This window comes from Acomys minous (assembly GCF_964271855.1).
Source record: "Acomys minous genome assembly, chromosome: 6".
NCBI classification, from domain to species: Eukaryota; Metazoa; Chordata; class Mammalia; order Rodentia; family Muridae; genus Acomys; species Acomys minous.
Window position 1 is genome coordinate 88,691,248 of NC_140487.1, and position 16,951 is coordinate 88,708,198.

Consider the following 16,951-nt stretch of genomic DNA (forward strand, 5'->3'; position numbering starts at 1 on the left):
TGTAGGGAAACATTTATCTTAGTAAGAATTAAAGTCAGGATAGTATGTTTCAGTAGACAGCATTTGACTCAGTTAATCCCTGGGCTAGTCAAAGGACATTTGACTAGAAGTTGGAGCTTGGTTTAAATTTTCCCTTATTCCTTTAATGTTCTTAAACCAGCTCTTCTAACCTGGGCCTTCATGTCTCTGTGAAAGAGTTACACTGAATAATTTTTAATGATTCTTAGATCTGTCTACATAGATCATGAAGTTATAAGTACAGGGATTTAATTTATCTTTTAAATGATTTTTGTTAAAATATAGAGAGAGATTGATTGATTCTTTTTCCCCCCTAAATTTCAGATTTGGGATTTAGCCGACACAGATGGCAAAGGTGTCCTGAGCAAACAAGTAAGACTGAGAGCTTTATATTAATTATTTTTTGGCTAATTTGAAATAAAAAGCAGCAGATTATAAAAAAATTTTAAGCTCAACATTTGTTTTTCAAGACCATATGTCCTGAAGCATCCCTCCCCCTCCCGTGTCTCCTTCTCCCTCTCCCTCCCCACCCCGCCTCTGGTTTCTCAGGACAGGGTTTCTCGGTGTAGCTCTGAGTTCATTTTGCACTTTGTAGACCAGGCTGCCCTCGAACTTAGAAATCAACCTGCCTCTGCCTCCTGAGTTCTGGGATTAAAGATGTGTGCCACCATGCCTGGTTGATACATTTGTTTTTGAAGCTTATATCTCCCACAGGCAGTCTTGGTTCTTTGTGTCTTATTAAATAAATTTCTTGAGTATACAAGGTCATAAATAAACATTGGTTTTATAAGTAAGTGTTACTATATATAAGCCCAGACTTTTGAAAGGAGTCTTTGGGCTAATTAAATTCTGAATTCTTGGATAGGCTTTATTTCTTACATGTAAACCAAAAATGTTTTACAAGCTGGAAGTACACTCTGATCTATAAATATGTAAAAGTAGTTATAGCCAAAGGTATTGAATACCATGTATATACTTTAGGCTTGACTTGCTGAAAGTTTGCTGTGTCCTGACACTCTTGCTTACCGTCCACTGTGTAAAGCTCATGTTCCCTATGAGCATAGCTAAAACAAGGCCAAACTAGAAAAGGCATGCCAGTAATAATTAGATGATAGAGTCAAAATACCCTGCCTCTTATATGAAAACAAGTTTATATGTTTGGGTGTTTTACCTGCACTGTGTGCATGTCCTTGTACCATATGTGTGCCTGGTGCCTGCAGGGTTGAGAAGAAGGCATTGGGTCCCCTGGAACTGGAATTACCGACAGTTATAAGCTGCCATGTGGGTGCTAGGAATTGAACCCATATCCTCTGGAAGGGCAGCAAGTGTTCCCAATGGCTAAGTCATCTCTAGTCTCAAGAACACCCAGAGTCTTAATTAGGATTTCAGGACTAGATTGTAGAAGTCCTCATTGGAAGTTCTGGGTAGAAGGGCCAGTGTAAGGAACTGAGGACGTATAGGGCACTCAGGTATGGTCCACTCAGTCAGCAAATGTTGATTGAGTTAAGAACCAGGCTTTTTAAGTGCGGAGGTGACTATGACAGACATAGCTCCTCTTAGGAGTTTATAGTATAATAACTTCTTCACTGGTAGTCCTGGACATTGAGTGAGTTTGAGTTGTCTTTGTTACATCCAGGTTCTGCTGTTGACATTTGAGTTTACGTTGAAGCCATAGTGTTTTGTTTTGGCTTTTTGAAGAAAGATTTATGTTTACTCAGGGTTATAGAAATTCTAGCCACAGTCATTTGGCTACATTGTTTCTGGGTCTGTGATAAAGCAGACCATCAAAGCAGTGTGAGGCACAGTGAGTGAAAGCTTGCTGACTTCACTGCTGCTGAGAAGGAAAAAACGAGAAGGGGCTTGGGTCCAAACATCTGCTTCAAGGGCCCAACCTATGTAGGCCCTGCCTCCTGAGGTTTCTTCATCTCCTGGTCACACCATCCAGGACCATGTCTTTAGCATATGAGCTTGGTGTGTATGGGGGCGGGGGCATTTAGGATCCAAACTATAGCAAAGGCATACTTTTAAAAAAATGTGTGTGTTTAGTGTGTGTATGTATGTGTGCATGTTCCTGTGTGTGTCTGAGTACAGATCCATGTATGCCCTGGTGCACATGTGGAGATGAGAAAACAGCCTCAAGTGTCAGTCTTCACTCTCAGCCTTGATTGAGGCAGCATTTCTTTGTAGTTCTTAGCTGCATATGCCAGCCTAGCTGGCCCATAAGCTTATGTAGATTGCCGTCTCCGCCCCTCTTCTAGCCTTAGCATGCTGGGTTTACAAATGTGTGCTACGGCATCCAGCTTTATACGCCCTCTAGAGATCTGAACTTCAGTCCTTACTTCTGCATGACAAGCACTTTATCCACTGAGCCATCTCCCCAGCCCAAAGATAATACTGTTTAGGTTATCCTATGAGAGAAAGAAACCAGTATTGAATTTGTATGACAAAATGATACTTGGTTCTTTCCTCCTTCAGAATAGTTTTTATTTCATTGTTCCTAATACACTGCCAGGTAGATAGTATTCAGTTGTCCTTCTTTTAGGGAGCAGTTTTATTTAATTTGTTCATGGCTTTGCAATGTTAAGTAGCAGAGCTAGAACTTAATGGAGAATTGTTTCACTCCAGAGCTTATCCTCACTGTGGAAATGGATCTGATTCTTTAAGAGTGGTTGAATGCTTAGTGGTGCAAACAGAACTTCAGCAGTAGAGATGTGGGAGTCAAAGGAGAAGTAGGGATGCTTCATGGTGCTGTGCAGATGAGAAGAGCTTTGAAGCATCATTTTTTTGCCTGAGCTACTAAGACAGTAAGGAGGATGAAGAAGCCAGGAGGCTGTGACTTGGGCGGTAGTTTCTCAGCTGTGAGAGTTGAAGTCTGATTATACAGAAACTTCTTAGGTAAATGAGAAAAAAGGGAGAGAGAGTGAGACAGAATGAGCAAGGAGGGACAGAGAGACAGAGAAAGAGAGGGAGACAGCAGGGAGGGACGGACACGGGGGGGGGGGGAGAGAGAGAGAGAGAGAGAGAGAGAGAGAGAGAGAGAGAGAGAGAGAGGGGGGAGAGAGAGAGAGAGAAAGAAGAAGAGGGAGGAGAAGGAGAAGAAGCTGAAGAAGAGGAGGAGGAGGAGAACACCAAGGGTCTCATGTATGTGACTACCCAGTCCCAAGGAGAGGTTCTTGAAAATTTTCAAGCTGCAGGTATTGAATAAAGCAAATGGCTGGCAAGGTCAGAAAGAATAGGAACAGGTAGGAAGGGTTAGATGAGAACGAGGGGAGGCCAGAAGTAGTGAAACACTGAGTCAGCAACAGAACGAGGATGCTGAGACCTGGAAAAGATACTACTGGGATAAAACACCACTGTTGTTTTCAAACCTGTCTAACTCAGAATGACTGAACACAAATAAATTCAGATTCTTTACATTTCTTTACTTAGTACTCTTGAATTGAGACTTAAAGTATAAGGACTTTTGAGGAAGATTTGTAAGTATTTTTAAGTCAAACAGTTTAAATCACTTTAGATGCTGCCAGTTGTTTTCTGCAGCTCCTCTGGAGTAGCAGTGGTTGACTCTTGGACTACTGATCCAATTTCAAGATTTTACCTCCTATTCTAGAAATAACTTTTGATAACAATTACTTATTGTCTCACTTTAGGCTCCCCGCCCAGACGCCTCTCTGTTAACAAACATCACTTTTAGTGAAATTGAATATTCTTTAAAGTTTTATTTAAATTGCTTTTTTTACTAATAATGTTAGAAAAATCTTTATACATGTTTTTTTTTTCTCAAGTTTAAAGCAAATACCTTTGAAGCAAATGTGCTGTTACATTTGTTGTTACATAATACTGTGGGATAATTGTCATTATTTTATATTTTCAGACCATAAAGTAGGTTTAAAAGAAGGTAGACTGGGAGAAAAACTCCTAACATTTATGCTTTTCTTTGTCAGGAATTCTTTGTTGCTTTACGGCTTGTGGCATGTGCCCAGAATGGACTGGAAGTTTCACTAAGTAGCTTGAACCTGGCTGTTCCTCCACCAAGATTTGTAAGAAACAATCTTATATGTAAAATTTATTTAATTAAAAATATTAGGCCTGGGGAGATGGTCCACTGATAAAATGCTTGCCCTGTAGGTATGAGGACTGGAGGCCAGCTCACTAGTACCACATAAAAAGCTGGACAGGCAGGTACCTGCCTGTAATCCCAGAATTTAGCATATGAGGTGGGATTTCCCCAGGTCGTGTTGGTTAGCTGAACTCTGAGTAATTGATAGATCCTGCCCAAGTAAACCAAGTGGACAGGGAATGAAGGTGACACCTGAAGCCAATTTCTAACCTCTACACACAGAAACATACACAAACATATACTACATTCATACTTACAAAAAAAAAAATGGTACTTGGACTGGAGAGATGGCTCAGAGGTTAGGAGTGCCGTCTGCTCTTCCAAAGGTCCTGAGTTCAGTTCCCAGCAACCACATGGTGACTCACAACCATCTATAATGTGAGCTGATGCCCTCTTCTGGCCTGCAGGTGCACAAGGAAGCAGAACACTGTATTATAATAATAATAAATAAATAAATCTTTAAAAAGTTAAAAAAATGATACCACGTGATTTGAAATAAAAAGTAACATACTTTTTTTTCTTATTTAACCCCTATCACTTATATGTCCTTTAGAGTTAATATACATATAAGAAATATAAATATACAATTCTTAATTTTACAATAATAGCATTTTATGTATTTGATTCCATACCCTTTAAAACAAACATTTTTTAGAGATGCTTACATGTTTTGTTGTTGTTGTTGTTGTTTGAGATAGGTGTCTCTATGTAATAACACTGGCCGTCCTGGACTCGCTTTGTAGACCAGGCTGCCCTCGAACTCACAGAACAAAGTCTTCAAAGTTTTTGCCTGTAATCCCTGTTGGCAATGGACAAAGAGACACCTTGTTGGTAGTGGTGCTCTTACATCAGTCAGGGGCAGAGGAGACAGCAGTTCTTTGTTCATCCTAGCTTGATGCCTGGTTTAGTGGCCAAAGCTGTTTTATTCCGGAGCCACATAAGAAAAAAAGATTTGGGCCTGGAGAGATGGCTCAGCGGTTAAGAGCACTGGCTGTTCTTCCAGAGGTCCTGAGTTCAATTCCCAGCACCCACATGGTGGCTCACAACCATCTGTAATGGAATCTGATATCCTCTTCTGGTGTACAGGAAGACAAAGATCTCATATACATGAAATAAATTAACTTTAAAAAGAAAAAGAAAAAAAGGCTTTGCATTTTTACCATTGATTGGTTGTCATGCCAATTTCCTTGTGCTTTTATTTGCATACTGTTGTCAGACTTACGGATTCATGTCAGCTTGGTGGCAAATGGTATGCAAATATGTAAATGTCTACATTTGTCTTTTTAATTTGTGGGTGGGTGAGGTTGATTAATTCTCCTCTTCCTCCTCCGTGCCCCCCCCCCCCAAGACAGAGTTTCTCTGTGTAGCTCTTGCTATCTTGGAACTCACTCTGTAGACCAGGCTGGCCTCAAACTCAGAGATCTGCCTGCCTCTGCCTCTTGAGTGCTGGGACTAAATGTGTGTGCCACCACTGCCCAGCTCATTAATTGTTGTTTGTTTGTTTGTTTGTTTGTTTAGGACATTGAATGGTTTATATTCAGCTTGTGGAAATGTTTAATTTTAGTCTGTGATTATTTTTCTGTAGCGATTATTCTTTTTCTTTCTAAATTCTAGAAGTTCTTTTAAAATTAGAAAGTCAACTCTCAGTATCATTTGCAAATATACTCTTCCAATTTGTCATTTATCTTTTACTGAGTTCTGTTTTTTTGCCCTCACAACAAAATTGTTTTATGTAAATAAATAGTCAAGCTAAAACTTCTTTTTTTGTTTTCTATATTTGTTATTCCTGATGGAGGTGTGAGTGTAGATTCAGATTCATTCTTTCATGATAGCTATGAAATAGAATTAATACAAGTATATTGAATTATCAATCTTTTTCATATCAATTTCAAATGCCACTTCAGCAATGACCTAAATTGCCATATGCATTTTGGTGTTTTTCTAGATTTTTCTGTTCATATTTATTGATCTGTTTATCTATGTATTAATTTTACAATGTTTTGGTTATTATTGTTTGGGAAATTTCTAAAATATACAGCTATCATCCCTACCTCCAAACCTTTTCAGAAATTTAATAGCTGTTGTTTTAATTTTGAATTAAATTTTGATGCTGCTGGAGCTAAATCCAGGGCCACATTGTTTTATCACTGAGGTTTCTCCAACTCCTCTTCTTTCTAAACTTTATATTTTAGAAGTATTAAGGCTTTTAACTTCAGGGGGCTAGAGAGCTGGCTAAGCAGCTAAGAGCACTGGTTTCTCTTCCAGAGGATCCAGGTTTAACATACGTGGTGGCTTACAACTATCTGTAACTCGAGGTATTGGGGATCCAATATACATTTCTGATCTATATGGGCACCAGGAATGCATGTGGTACACACACATACATACATGTAGGCAAAATACCTATACACATAAAATAAAGTAATAAAGTCAAAATACTAGCTTCAGTTTTTAAAATGTCCATATTTTTCTATTTAGACATGACTTACAAAGTGTCACGGGTATTTTTTTGGCTTGGTATAATATAGAGATTTTCCAAATATATTCACCTGTCTTTTCAGCCAGATAAAGATAGTAGTACCTTGAGTATACCACCACTAGGTGTCAAGGCAGGTGACTTACAAGTGTTAAACAAGCTCTCTAGTCTGCTTTTCTTAACTAATACAGGGGGAAAGTCATCAGAAGGCTGTATTTTTGTTAACATTCAGATCAGATGTCTACTACCTTATTCTTAGTTGTAACAGAAATTCTACAGGTGTTTTAGGTGTTCCACTGTGAAATAGCTGGCAAATTGAAAATGTTTGTATTTCAGTGCACATTAGATGAAGGCCTAATTAAAGTAAAGTAGTGTTGATATCCAGCGCTTTACACATATATTTAAATGCAAAAGCTACATTTTCTTAATTGATTATCGGTCTGAGGACTTGAACAGTATGTTCCCTTTATTTCCTAGCATGACTCCAGTAGTCCTTTGCTAACCAGTGCGACCTCAGCCGCTGAGCTCCCGTGGGCCGTAAAGGTGAGTAAGTTTACTGCATCCCTTTGCTTTCTACTTATAAATACCTTTCTTCCTACACTCAACATACCTTATTCTGCATTGGGCTTCCATGCACATTTGCAAGGAGTGTAGGGAAAATATTGAAATTTAAAATCTTGAGGAATACCTTAGCTCTGTTAGCCATTTTGTGTCAAATTTTAAACACATTTTCTTTCTTTGAATTGAAAGATAGACTATCACTCCTGGTGTGTGTTAGAAAAATTGCTTTCTTGCTGTAGGTCTGTTTGAGTGGACTAGTGTTCCTCAAATCATTCTGATTCTGAAATTGTTTGGTTCTAACCTGACAATATAAAAGCAAAGATTCTAGGCTTTAGTAGAGACACTTTGAAAGCTTAAAAATCTTATCTGTTGGGGCTGGAGAGATGGCTCAGAGATTAAGAGTACTGGCTGCTGTAACTGAGGTCCTGAGTTCAATTCCCAGCAACCACATGGTGGCTCACAATCATCTGTAATGAGATCTGGTGCCCTCTTCAGTTGGGCAGGCACACCTGCAGGCAGAACATTGTATACATAATAAATAAATCTTAAAAAAAACCAAAACTATCTGTTATTTGAGGATTTAATTTTTGTATGTGCAGTTAAATTCTTCTCATGATTATTAATTTGTCATCTTTTTTTTAATATTGTAGCCTGAAGATAAAGCCAAATACGATGCAATTTTTGACAGTTTAAGCCCAGTGGATGGATTTTTGTCTGGTGATAAAGTGAAACCAGTGTTGCTCAACTCTAAGTTACCTGTGGAAATCCTTGGAAGAGTAAGATAGCAAACTTTAAATGTACTTTGTTTGTTTGTTTTGAGATGGTCTTTTGTGTTTGTTGTTTGTTTGTTTGTTTGTTTTTCGAGACAGGGTTTCTCTATGTAGCCTTAGCTGTCCTGGACTTGCTCTGTAGACCAGGCTGGCCTTGAACTCACAGAGATCGCCTGCCTCTGCCTCCTGAGTGCTGGGATTAAAGGCGTGCGCCACCATGCCCGGCTTTGAGATAGTCTTAATGTATAGCTCAGGCTAGCCTGAAACTCAAGCATCTCTTGCCTGAACCTCGTGGGTGCTGGGATTACAGTATTGTACTAGATGCAATTATTATTTATTCTGATTTTATACTTACCAGGAGTAGTAATAGCTCATTGCTTAATAAACAAACAGATCTTATTATTAAAATGTGTCAGTACAGAATTTTCTGTATTTGTAACATGTAAATTATTTGTCATTATACTTTGGTTTTAGTTATTCCCTGTAAAATTATGAGTGGTTGCGCGTGTACACACACACACACACACACACACACACACACACACACACACACACGTCCATTAAACAGATCTGTTTTTCTTTGCATGTATACTTGAATAATCTAGTTGTTTGATAACTTCTAAGGACTATCATTTTTTTAAGATTTATTTTTATTTTTAATTGTGTGTGTATGTGTGCACATGTGAATACAAGTGCCCACAGAGTACAGACTGGGTGTGGGATCCTTTGGACTGGGAGTTACAGGAACTTGTGAGCCTCCATGTGGGTGCTAGGACTTAAGTCCTCTGGAAGAGCAGCAAGTGCTTTCTATTGCTGAGCCTTCTCTCCAGGCCCAGACCATTTGTATTTTATGTTTTCTGCCTTATCCTATGTATTTTAGGGTCTTGTTTTAAAGAATATATGAAATCATAAATTTGCTCTGTCACTAGATTTCTTGATACATTTTTCCCTAGATGTTTGTAAAACTTTTAATTTTTGATCTCACTAAGACCTTTAAATCTCAGGCTCCTTTACTTCCCCTCTGTCTTTTTAAAGTTATATTGTAGTGTGTGTGTGTGTGTGTGTGTGTGTGTGTGTGTGTGTGTGTGTGTGAGTGTGCACACGCATTCCACAGGCATGTACCACAGTGTGCCAGTGTGAAGATTAGGGAACAGCTTGGAGGAATTGGTTAGCTCCTTCCACCCTGTGAGTCCTGGAGATTGAGCTCAGGTTGTTAGCTTTGGCAGCAAGCTCTTCACCTGCTAAACTGTCAGGCTAGCCCCTTTTGTTATTTTTGTTTTTGTTTTTGTCTTGTACTATAGCAAGCAAAACTGTACAGCAACAACAACAACAACAGAATGTTTCCTTCCTGTATGTGTGTGCTCGCATGTGTGTGGATGAGGAAGCCTCAGCTGTTGCTGTACAGGAACTGTCTGTTCTTATTTTCTTGCCTATTTTTTTGTTTTGTTTTTGAGGCATGGTCTTTCCTTATCCTTGTTTCTCATGCTTGCATGACAAGTACCTAACTGAGCTACCTCCCCTGACCATGTATAGTTCACGTGTCACCTGTCAGTTCAGTAATGTTAAGCATAGTGACATTGCTGTACAGTCACCATCACCATCATCTCGGTGGCCTTTTCCAGCTTGTAAGATTAAAACTATATCTTGATGTCATCAGACATTATTTTTCTTTATTCAGCTGCTTACATGTGTTTGTCCATAATTTGATACCTTTATTCCTAGCTCTGTTTTTCACATTGTTCTTCAGCATCATGTCTGATGAAATCATAAATATTAGCTTGAATTTCCTTCTTTCATATTTAGGTCTTTTCCCTAAATGCTTTTGAAACTTTAATTTTTTGATTTTGTTAAAAATTTTGATTTTGCTAAAAGCTCAATTTTGCATCTGCTTTTTCTTTTGTTGTATATAGGCTTTTGAAAAATGCTAAAATAAATTCATGTTCGCTAATCTTATTTTGGTTTCTCTCTACTCTTTGTCACTTTTGTGCTGTTTCCAATATGGTTTCTCTCCTCATGTTTTGAACTGTAACCACTCTGTTTAAACCCCCACGTCTTTCCATGGTTCCTTGAGTAAACAGCTACAGAGTCCAATCCCTGCTGCCCTGCGTCTTAGTTAAGTGACTTTGGGGAAGTCCTTAGGTGATAGGGTCCCAAGGATTGAATGTGATGTGTATGTGATGTACTTAATGCAGTGCTTGTTACAAACTCATAGACTGTTGGGTGCTGTGGTGGTGATGACTGCCATCACATTGCCAAAAATAAATGTGCTACTACCCCGGGGTCACTAGGTGCTCAGTAAATACTCATTTGGGTGGTTTTTGTTTTGTTTTTGAGATAGTTTTCTCTATGTAGCCCAGGCTGTCCTGGAACTGTTTTTGTAGCCCAGGCTGGCCTTGAACTCAGATCTACCCGCCTTTGCCTCCTGAGTACTGGGATTAAAGGAATGTGCCACCATGCCTGTCAAATACACATAATCCTTTAGTGTATTTTCTCTTTCTGTCTGTAACTAGCACACAAAATAAAAAAGCATTAATTTTTCTCACTTCTCTTTTTTAAGGTTTGGGAGTTGAGTGATATTGACCATGATGGAAAGCTTGACAGAGATGAGTTTGCAGTTGTAAGTAACTAAATATTCTTAAAATGTAAAATATTATCTCGAGACAGCCTTCCCACACTCACACCTCCTGACATTTTTATTAAAACAGGGCTTGAACTTAACAGGCTACCTACATGCTTAAATTACAGTGTGTGCCACCTGCCTTGGGAAACATTTCCCCTTTTAATTTATCCTTTAATTTATGCCCATCAGATTGTAGTTGTTAGCTTCTTCAGAATTTATAGTTGAATGCATGTATTTTAATGAGAAGACAATGTGTATATTTTGCCATCATTTTTTCTCAGTTTAGGTACTTAGGAAAGATACTTGGTTAATGTGCCATAAAGATGATGGATATTTAAAAGTCCCTTGGATTGATGTCCACGGAACGATAATGTTGCTTAAACACAAAGAGAAAGACACTCAAAGTCAGTAGTCGGTAGTAATCCTGAGCTAAGCCCTTTCTTTCCCTGGCACCCTGTGTAAAGTTTGTTTGTGATGGCTGTATTTTAGTTAATTAGTTAATTAACTTTTGGTGGGTTTTTTTTTTGTTTTGTTTGTGTGTTTTATTTTGTTTGTTTTGTTTTTCGAGACAGGGTTTCTCTGTGTAGCCTTGGCTGTCCTAGACTCACTTTGTCGACCAGGCTGGCCTCAGAACTCACAGCAATTCGCCTGCCTCTGCCTCCCAAGTGCTGGGATTAAAGGTGTGTGCCACCATGCCTGGCATTTGTTTGGGTTTTTTGTTGTTGTTTTGTTTTTGAGGCTGAGTTTCTCTGTAGCTCTAGCTGTCCTGAAACTTCCCTCTATAGATTAGGCTGGCCTTGAATTTGGAGATTCACCTACCTCTTTCTCCCAAGCTCTAGGGTTAAGTGTGTGTGCCCTTTTTAAATAAAAAGATATCCTAAAAGCTTTTTAGTTTAGTGTCTTTCTATGTAACTGCACTTGTTTAGTATATACCAGTTTGAAAACTAGCATTTATCTCTTTTCACATGCAAGGCACACATGGGAGCAGGTGGGGTTATGGGATCATTTGATGTGGTTGCTGTTTTTGTTTCAGTTGCAGTCTTCCTTTAGGATAAATACAGTATATTAAGAAAACAAAGTCATAGTCCAGCAGCACTAAAATTAATCTACTTGCCTTTAATATTTTAGTGAAAAAATTGGCTTTAGTTTTGTCAGGGCAGCTATTTTCAAGACACATGAAATTAATAACTTTTTTAACTTTTAGGAAAGAAATGTATTGTCTATTGGCAGCAGATGGCAAGCATTCCTTTTTTTTTTTTTTTTTTTTTTTTTGCTTATTGTCCACTTTTCCAGGAAATGACTTCCATCTGCAACAAGAATGCTGACCTTTCCATGCATGTTAGTCACTTCTCTTAGCAGAGTGCCAGTCTAATACTTTGTTCACTGTGAATTTGGCTGGCAAGGGTGTTTGCACCCTTTCTGGAGTGTCAAGTTTTTGGAGACAGCATCCATCTGTTTTCAAACTGACATTTAATTCTTGTTGTTTTTGTCTAGTGTGTGGAAAAGGCTTGGTGTGCCTATCCCTGGATACACAGTATCAGAGTCACCTGGGAACTTATTAGAGATGGAGAGTCTTTGGCCCATTGCCAGCTTTACTGATTCCAAAATTCCAATTATAAAGCTACTTAGCTGTCCAGGAGATTCTGATGCCACTATAATCTGGGTCTACAGGTCAGGTTTAGCTTTTCCAGTTATAAAGGAAATGGTGGTAGTGCAAGTTATTACACAGGTGCTATTGTTAATGCTGATTGAATTTCTTTCTATCCAGCAAGGATTCTGTACCTAGTAGATCCTGGTTTGAACCATATATGTATATATAATATAATATAATATTTTTTTTGAGACAGGCTCGTATGATGTAGGCTAGCCTCAAATTCAGTCCTCTGCTGCTTGGTCCTGAGCACTAGGGTTATAGGCCTCTCACATCATGTACTTCAGTGTGTACCATACCTGTACTTCTTTAAAACATTGGTATCAGGCAAATTAGCATCCTTGAACTTCATTTTCTTCATTTGCAAAATATTAGCTTTCATAGAAATTGTGGGTCACAGTTGTACTGAGTACTCAGCCAGTACTGATTTGAAAACTCTATAAAACTCAAACTTAGAAGTTCAGATAGGCGCGCAAAGCAGATTTCCTCCTGAGAGAATTACTTTTCAGTGGAAGGAAATCAGTAATGCACACTGTTTCCCAGTTTCTGCAAGAATCCTTCCAGAGGTTCCATGTAACTGAGTGATTTCACAGGACTAAAATATTATCTTTCTATTATATAGTTTTTATTTTTTTAAAGCTATAGAAATGTCATCTTCTGAGAGTCTGAAAGGTGTCTTACAACCTTTAACATGGGGAAGTTACAGTGTTTTACACAAGTGATACACACAAACATTTTAAATTTTGAAAAAAGTAAATAAAATGGACAGGTTATATCCTGGGATGTTCTATAGGCAGGGAGTGCTTTTTAATATACATGCTGTAGATATGAGTATAAAATAGGTAGTACATTCTGATAGATGAAAATTAATACGAAAAGATAGTGAAAAAGATCCATCTGTGCCCTCAACTGATGTAGTTTTTCTCTGAGCAGCTACTTTTTAAAATTTCTGGTTTATCCTTGAATTTCCTGGTCCAAATGTATACAAGTTGCGAATAATTATTCCTCTTTTCCCTAGAAGATAGCACACTACACACACACACACACACACACACACACACACACACAATGGAGGTGTATGTTCCGCACTGTACTCTTTTCTGTTATCAATGTACTTTAGATCTTTGGACTTATTTTCTCATAGAATACTTTGTGCTTATTTTTTTATTGGTATATTGTTTTTGAGATTGCATAAAATGGATTGCTTCCAATTTAAGTATATAATTTGGTAGATTTTGGAAACTATATATTTGTGAAGACGATGCCAGAAAGCTTTCTCATGACTTTGTTTTGTTGTTGTTTTTTTTTTGAGACAGGATTTTCTCTTCGTAGTCCTGGCTGTCCTGGAATTTATTCTGTAGATAAGACTGGCCTCAAACTCAGATGGGGCTAAAGGTGGCACCATCACTGCCTGGCTTTGTGATTTTTTTTCTTCATAGGTTTTCATTATATAGGTATAACATAATTTTTAAGTTAGTCTTTTATTGATGGACAATTAGGTGCTGATGCAGAGTCATTTCATATGTAGGCACATAAATGAAAGGATAGGTTCCTGGGGATGAGATGGTTGAGCCAAAGGGAAGAGAGTTTGCCCTTCAAAAGGATAGTACTCAGGATTTGAGTTCTGTAGAGGAGAAACCTAGGGGTTTTTTTCTTTTGTTTTTTTAAACAGAGTTAATTCACTTTATTTTTCTTGTATAAAAGCCCTTATGTGCTAGCCACAGCTAGAGCCTGGATCCTCTGAACAGAGACTCTGGTGTGGGTTTTCACAAGATGTTCAGTGAATTCCTAATAAGGAGATTTGGTGAACACAGTTTCTTTCCAGAGGTCAAGTGTCAGGTAGCTGTACGTCTTGGAGATGGCATCCAAAGTGGCCTTGGCGAAGTTGCCCAGGGGGGCAGTGCAGCCCCTGGCTGATGTGTAGCAGTCATCAATACTGGCCATCATCAGTAGCTTCTTGGGCACAGGAGCAGAGACAATGCCAGTGCCTCTGGGGACAGGGATGACACGCACCAAAACAGAGCCACAGCGGCCCGTCACCTTGCATGGAACAGTGTGTGGCTTGCCAATCTTGTTCCCCCAGTAGCCTCTCCACACAGGGACGAAGGAAAGCTTGGCCAAGATGATGGCCCCTTGGATAGCAGTGGCTACCTCCTTGGAGCACTTACCACCAAGACCAACGTGACCGTTGTAGTCCCCAATAGCGACAAAAGCCTTGAAGCTGGTCCGCTGGCCAGCCCGTGTCTGCTTCTGCACTGGCATGATCTTGAGAACCTCATCCTTTAGGGATGCGCCCAGGAAAAAAGCCAATTATCTCGGATTCCTTATCTTCGTGTCCTTAACCAGGCAGCCGGGCCGGGGATCCACTCCTTGTCTTCAGCTTTACTTCCGTGAGCCCCACAGCCATGGCCCCTTAGACCACTGCAGAATCCTCAGTGGAGGCCTACTAATCCTAGCCCCCTAACCCCACCCCTGTCCTGCAGGCCTTCCTGCTGCACTGGTGTTATCTGCCATTTGGTGTTTTCCTGAGGAAGAAGGAAAAACTAGTTTTTCCTCTAGCTTTTGTAAGTTCTTGGCTGGGATTCATGCAACAAAAAATATGTTCCCGAAAGAAAGAATATTGTATTAATATGTGTAATTCATATTTACTTAGGAGACAATTTAGTGAAAGAAAAGCTCCAAGAAGTGGCTTAGAACCAGGCTATTGCCGGGCGGTGGTGGCACACACCTTTAATCCCAGCATTTAGGAGGCAGAGGCAGGCGGATCGCTGTGAGTTCGAGGCCAGCCTGGTCTACAAAGCAAGTCCAGGACAGTCAGGGCTACACAGAGAGACCCTGTTTCGGGGGAACAAAAAAAAAAAAAAAGAAAGAAAAAAAGAAAGAAAGAAAACAGAAAAAAGAACCACACTATTATGTACTAGTCTTTTATGTATACATATATTATATATGTCTTCAGCATACATAAATGACAAGACAAAGAAAAGGACCTCAGTCACTAGAGGCCACAAATTGTGGAAAGGCTCTAACGATAGATAAAGGCTAGTAGTAATGCCTCTTGTATAAGTGTCTGATCCACAGTCTTTTAAGATGTGTAAAGTTAAGTGGGGCTGTGGTTTATACATGCACTTGAGAACAGAGGCTACAGGGTGGTTTATGGCAAAGTATCTTGTGTCTGTTGCCCAGCTGCCCTCTGCTCCAAATAATCCTGCTAAAGTGGCATCTGTTACCCTTCAGTGCCCACTAGCAATGTCTGACCGTGCCTCTTTCCCCACAGTTCAGCCGCCAAGTACACCGTGGAACTTGGGATTCTTGCCGCTTAGGCTAAATGTTAACCCACTGTAATTTTAATCTGCAGTTTTAGTTTGAGAGTGAACTTAAGTATGGCTTTTATATGTTAAAGCATGGGCTGTTTGTGGTGTCCCTTTTTTTTTTTTAAACTAGTTGTTTATACTCTTTGTCCATTTTTTAAAATTGAACTTAAGTTTATGGTATATTCATTTCTATGAGGATTTTGTATATTAGGAGATTTCTTTATAGACAGCATTTTCTACTAATTCTTATAATCTTTGCTATTACAAGAACTTCAATCGAAGGGTATGCCTCTAAGATTTTGCTGAGTATTTCTTTTTAAGAATTATTTAGCTTTGAGTTCTTTATTTTTTCTTCCTTTTTCCTTTTGCTTCTTCCCCTTTTCTCCTCTCTTCTCTCTTTTAAAAAAGATTTGAGATGCCGGGCAATGGTGACTCACAACTTTAATCCCAGAACTCTGGAGACAGAAGAAGCAGGCAGATCTCTGAGTTCAAGGCCAGCCTGGTCTCCAGAGCAAGTCTAGGACAGCCAGGGCTACACAGGGAAACCCTGTCTAAAACTGTCTGTCTGTCTACACCTTATCTTGTCTTATCTTATCCTGTCTGTCTGTCTGTCTATCTATTTGTCTATCTGAGACAACCTGAAAATGATTTGTTACTGAACTGTGATTAACTCAATGAGTGAATTTCTCATAGAAAATCATATATATATTACATATTTTTAAATTAATTAATTAATTAATTTTCACACTTTTGAGCAGTTTCCCCTCCCTCCTCTATTCCCAGTCCCTTCCTCTCCGTTTCCCTTCCCCTATGTCCTGCTCCCTTTCTCCTCAGAGAAGGGCAGCTCTGCCGTGGACATCAACCCACCTTAGCATATCAAGTTGTAGGACTAGGCACATCATCTTCTGTTGTGACTAACAAGGTAGCCCAGTTAAGAGAAAGGGATCCCCAGGCAGACAGGCAGCAGAAGTCAGATCCCACTCCTGCTGCTGCTGTTAGGAGTGCCACGTGAAGACTGGGCTGCACCTCTGTTACATGTGTGCAGAGGGCCCAGGTCTGTCCCATGCATGCTTTCTGGTTGGTGGTTCAGTTCTGTGAGCCCCTATGGGCCCAGGTTAGTTGATTCTGTATGTTTTCTTGCGGTGTCCTTGCCTTCTCTGGCTCTTTGAATCCTTTGTTCGTCCTCTTTTACAGAATTCCCCAAGCTCGGCCTAGTGTTTGGCTGTGTGTCTCTGCATCTGTTTCTATCAGTTGCTGGGTGAAACCTCTCAGATGTTAGTTATGCTAAGTGCCCATCTGGAAGTATAGCAGAATATCATGAATAGTGTCGGGGTGGGCTCTCTCTCGGGGCATAGGTCTCAAGCTGGGCCAGTCACTGGTTGGCCATTACCTCAATTTTTGCTCCATCTTTACCTCTGCATATCTTG

The 16,951-nt window shown here is 39.5% G+C and overlaps 1 protein-coding gene across 2 annotated transcripts in view; it reads left to right on the forward strand.

Moving 5' to 3' along the window:
• EPS15 (epidermal growth factor receptor pathway substrate 15) overlaps positions 1–16,951 on the forward strand; it is a 105,679-nt gene that overhangs the window by 25,067 nt on the left and 63,661 nt on the right. For both annotated transcript variants that reach the window (XM_084787048.1, XM_084787049.1), the window contains exons 4-8: positions 343–390; positions 3,960–4,055; positions 7,089–7,154; positions 7,823–7,948; positions 10,500–10,559. In XM_084787048.1, the coding sequence (XP_084643174.1) occupies positions 343–390; positions 3,960–4,055; positions 7,089–7,154; positions 7,823–7,948; positions 10,500–10,559 (396 nt within the window). The remainder of the gene's footprint in view (positions 1–342; positions 391–3,959; positions 4,056–7,088; positions 7,155–7,822; positions 7,949–10,499; positions 10,560–16,951) is intronic.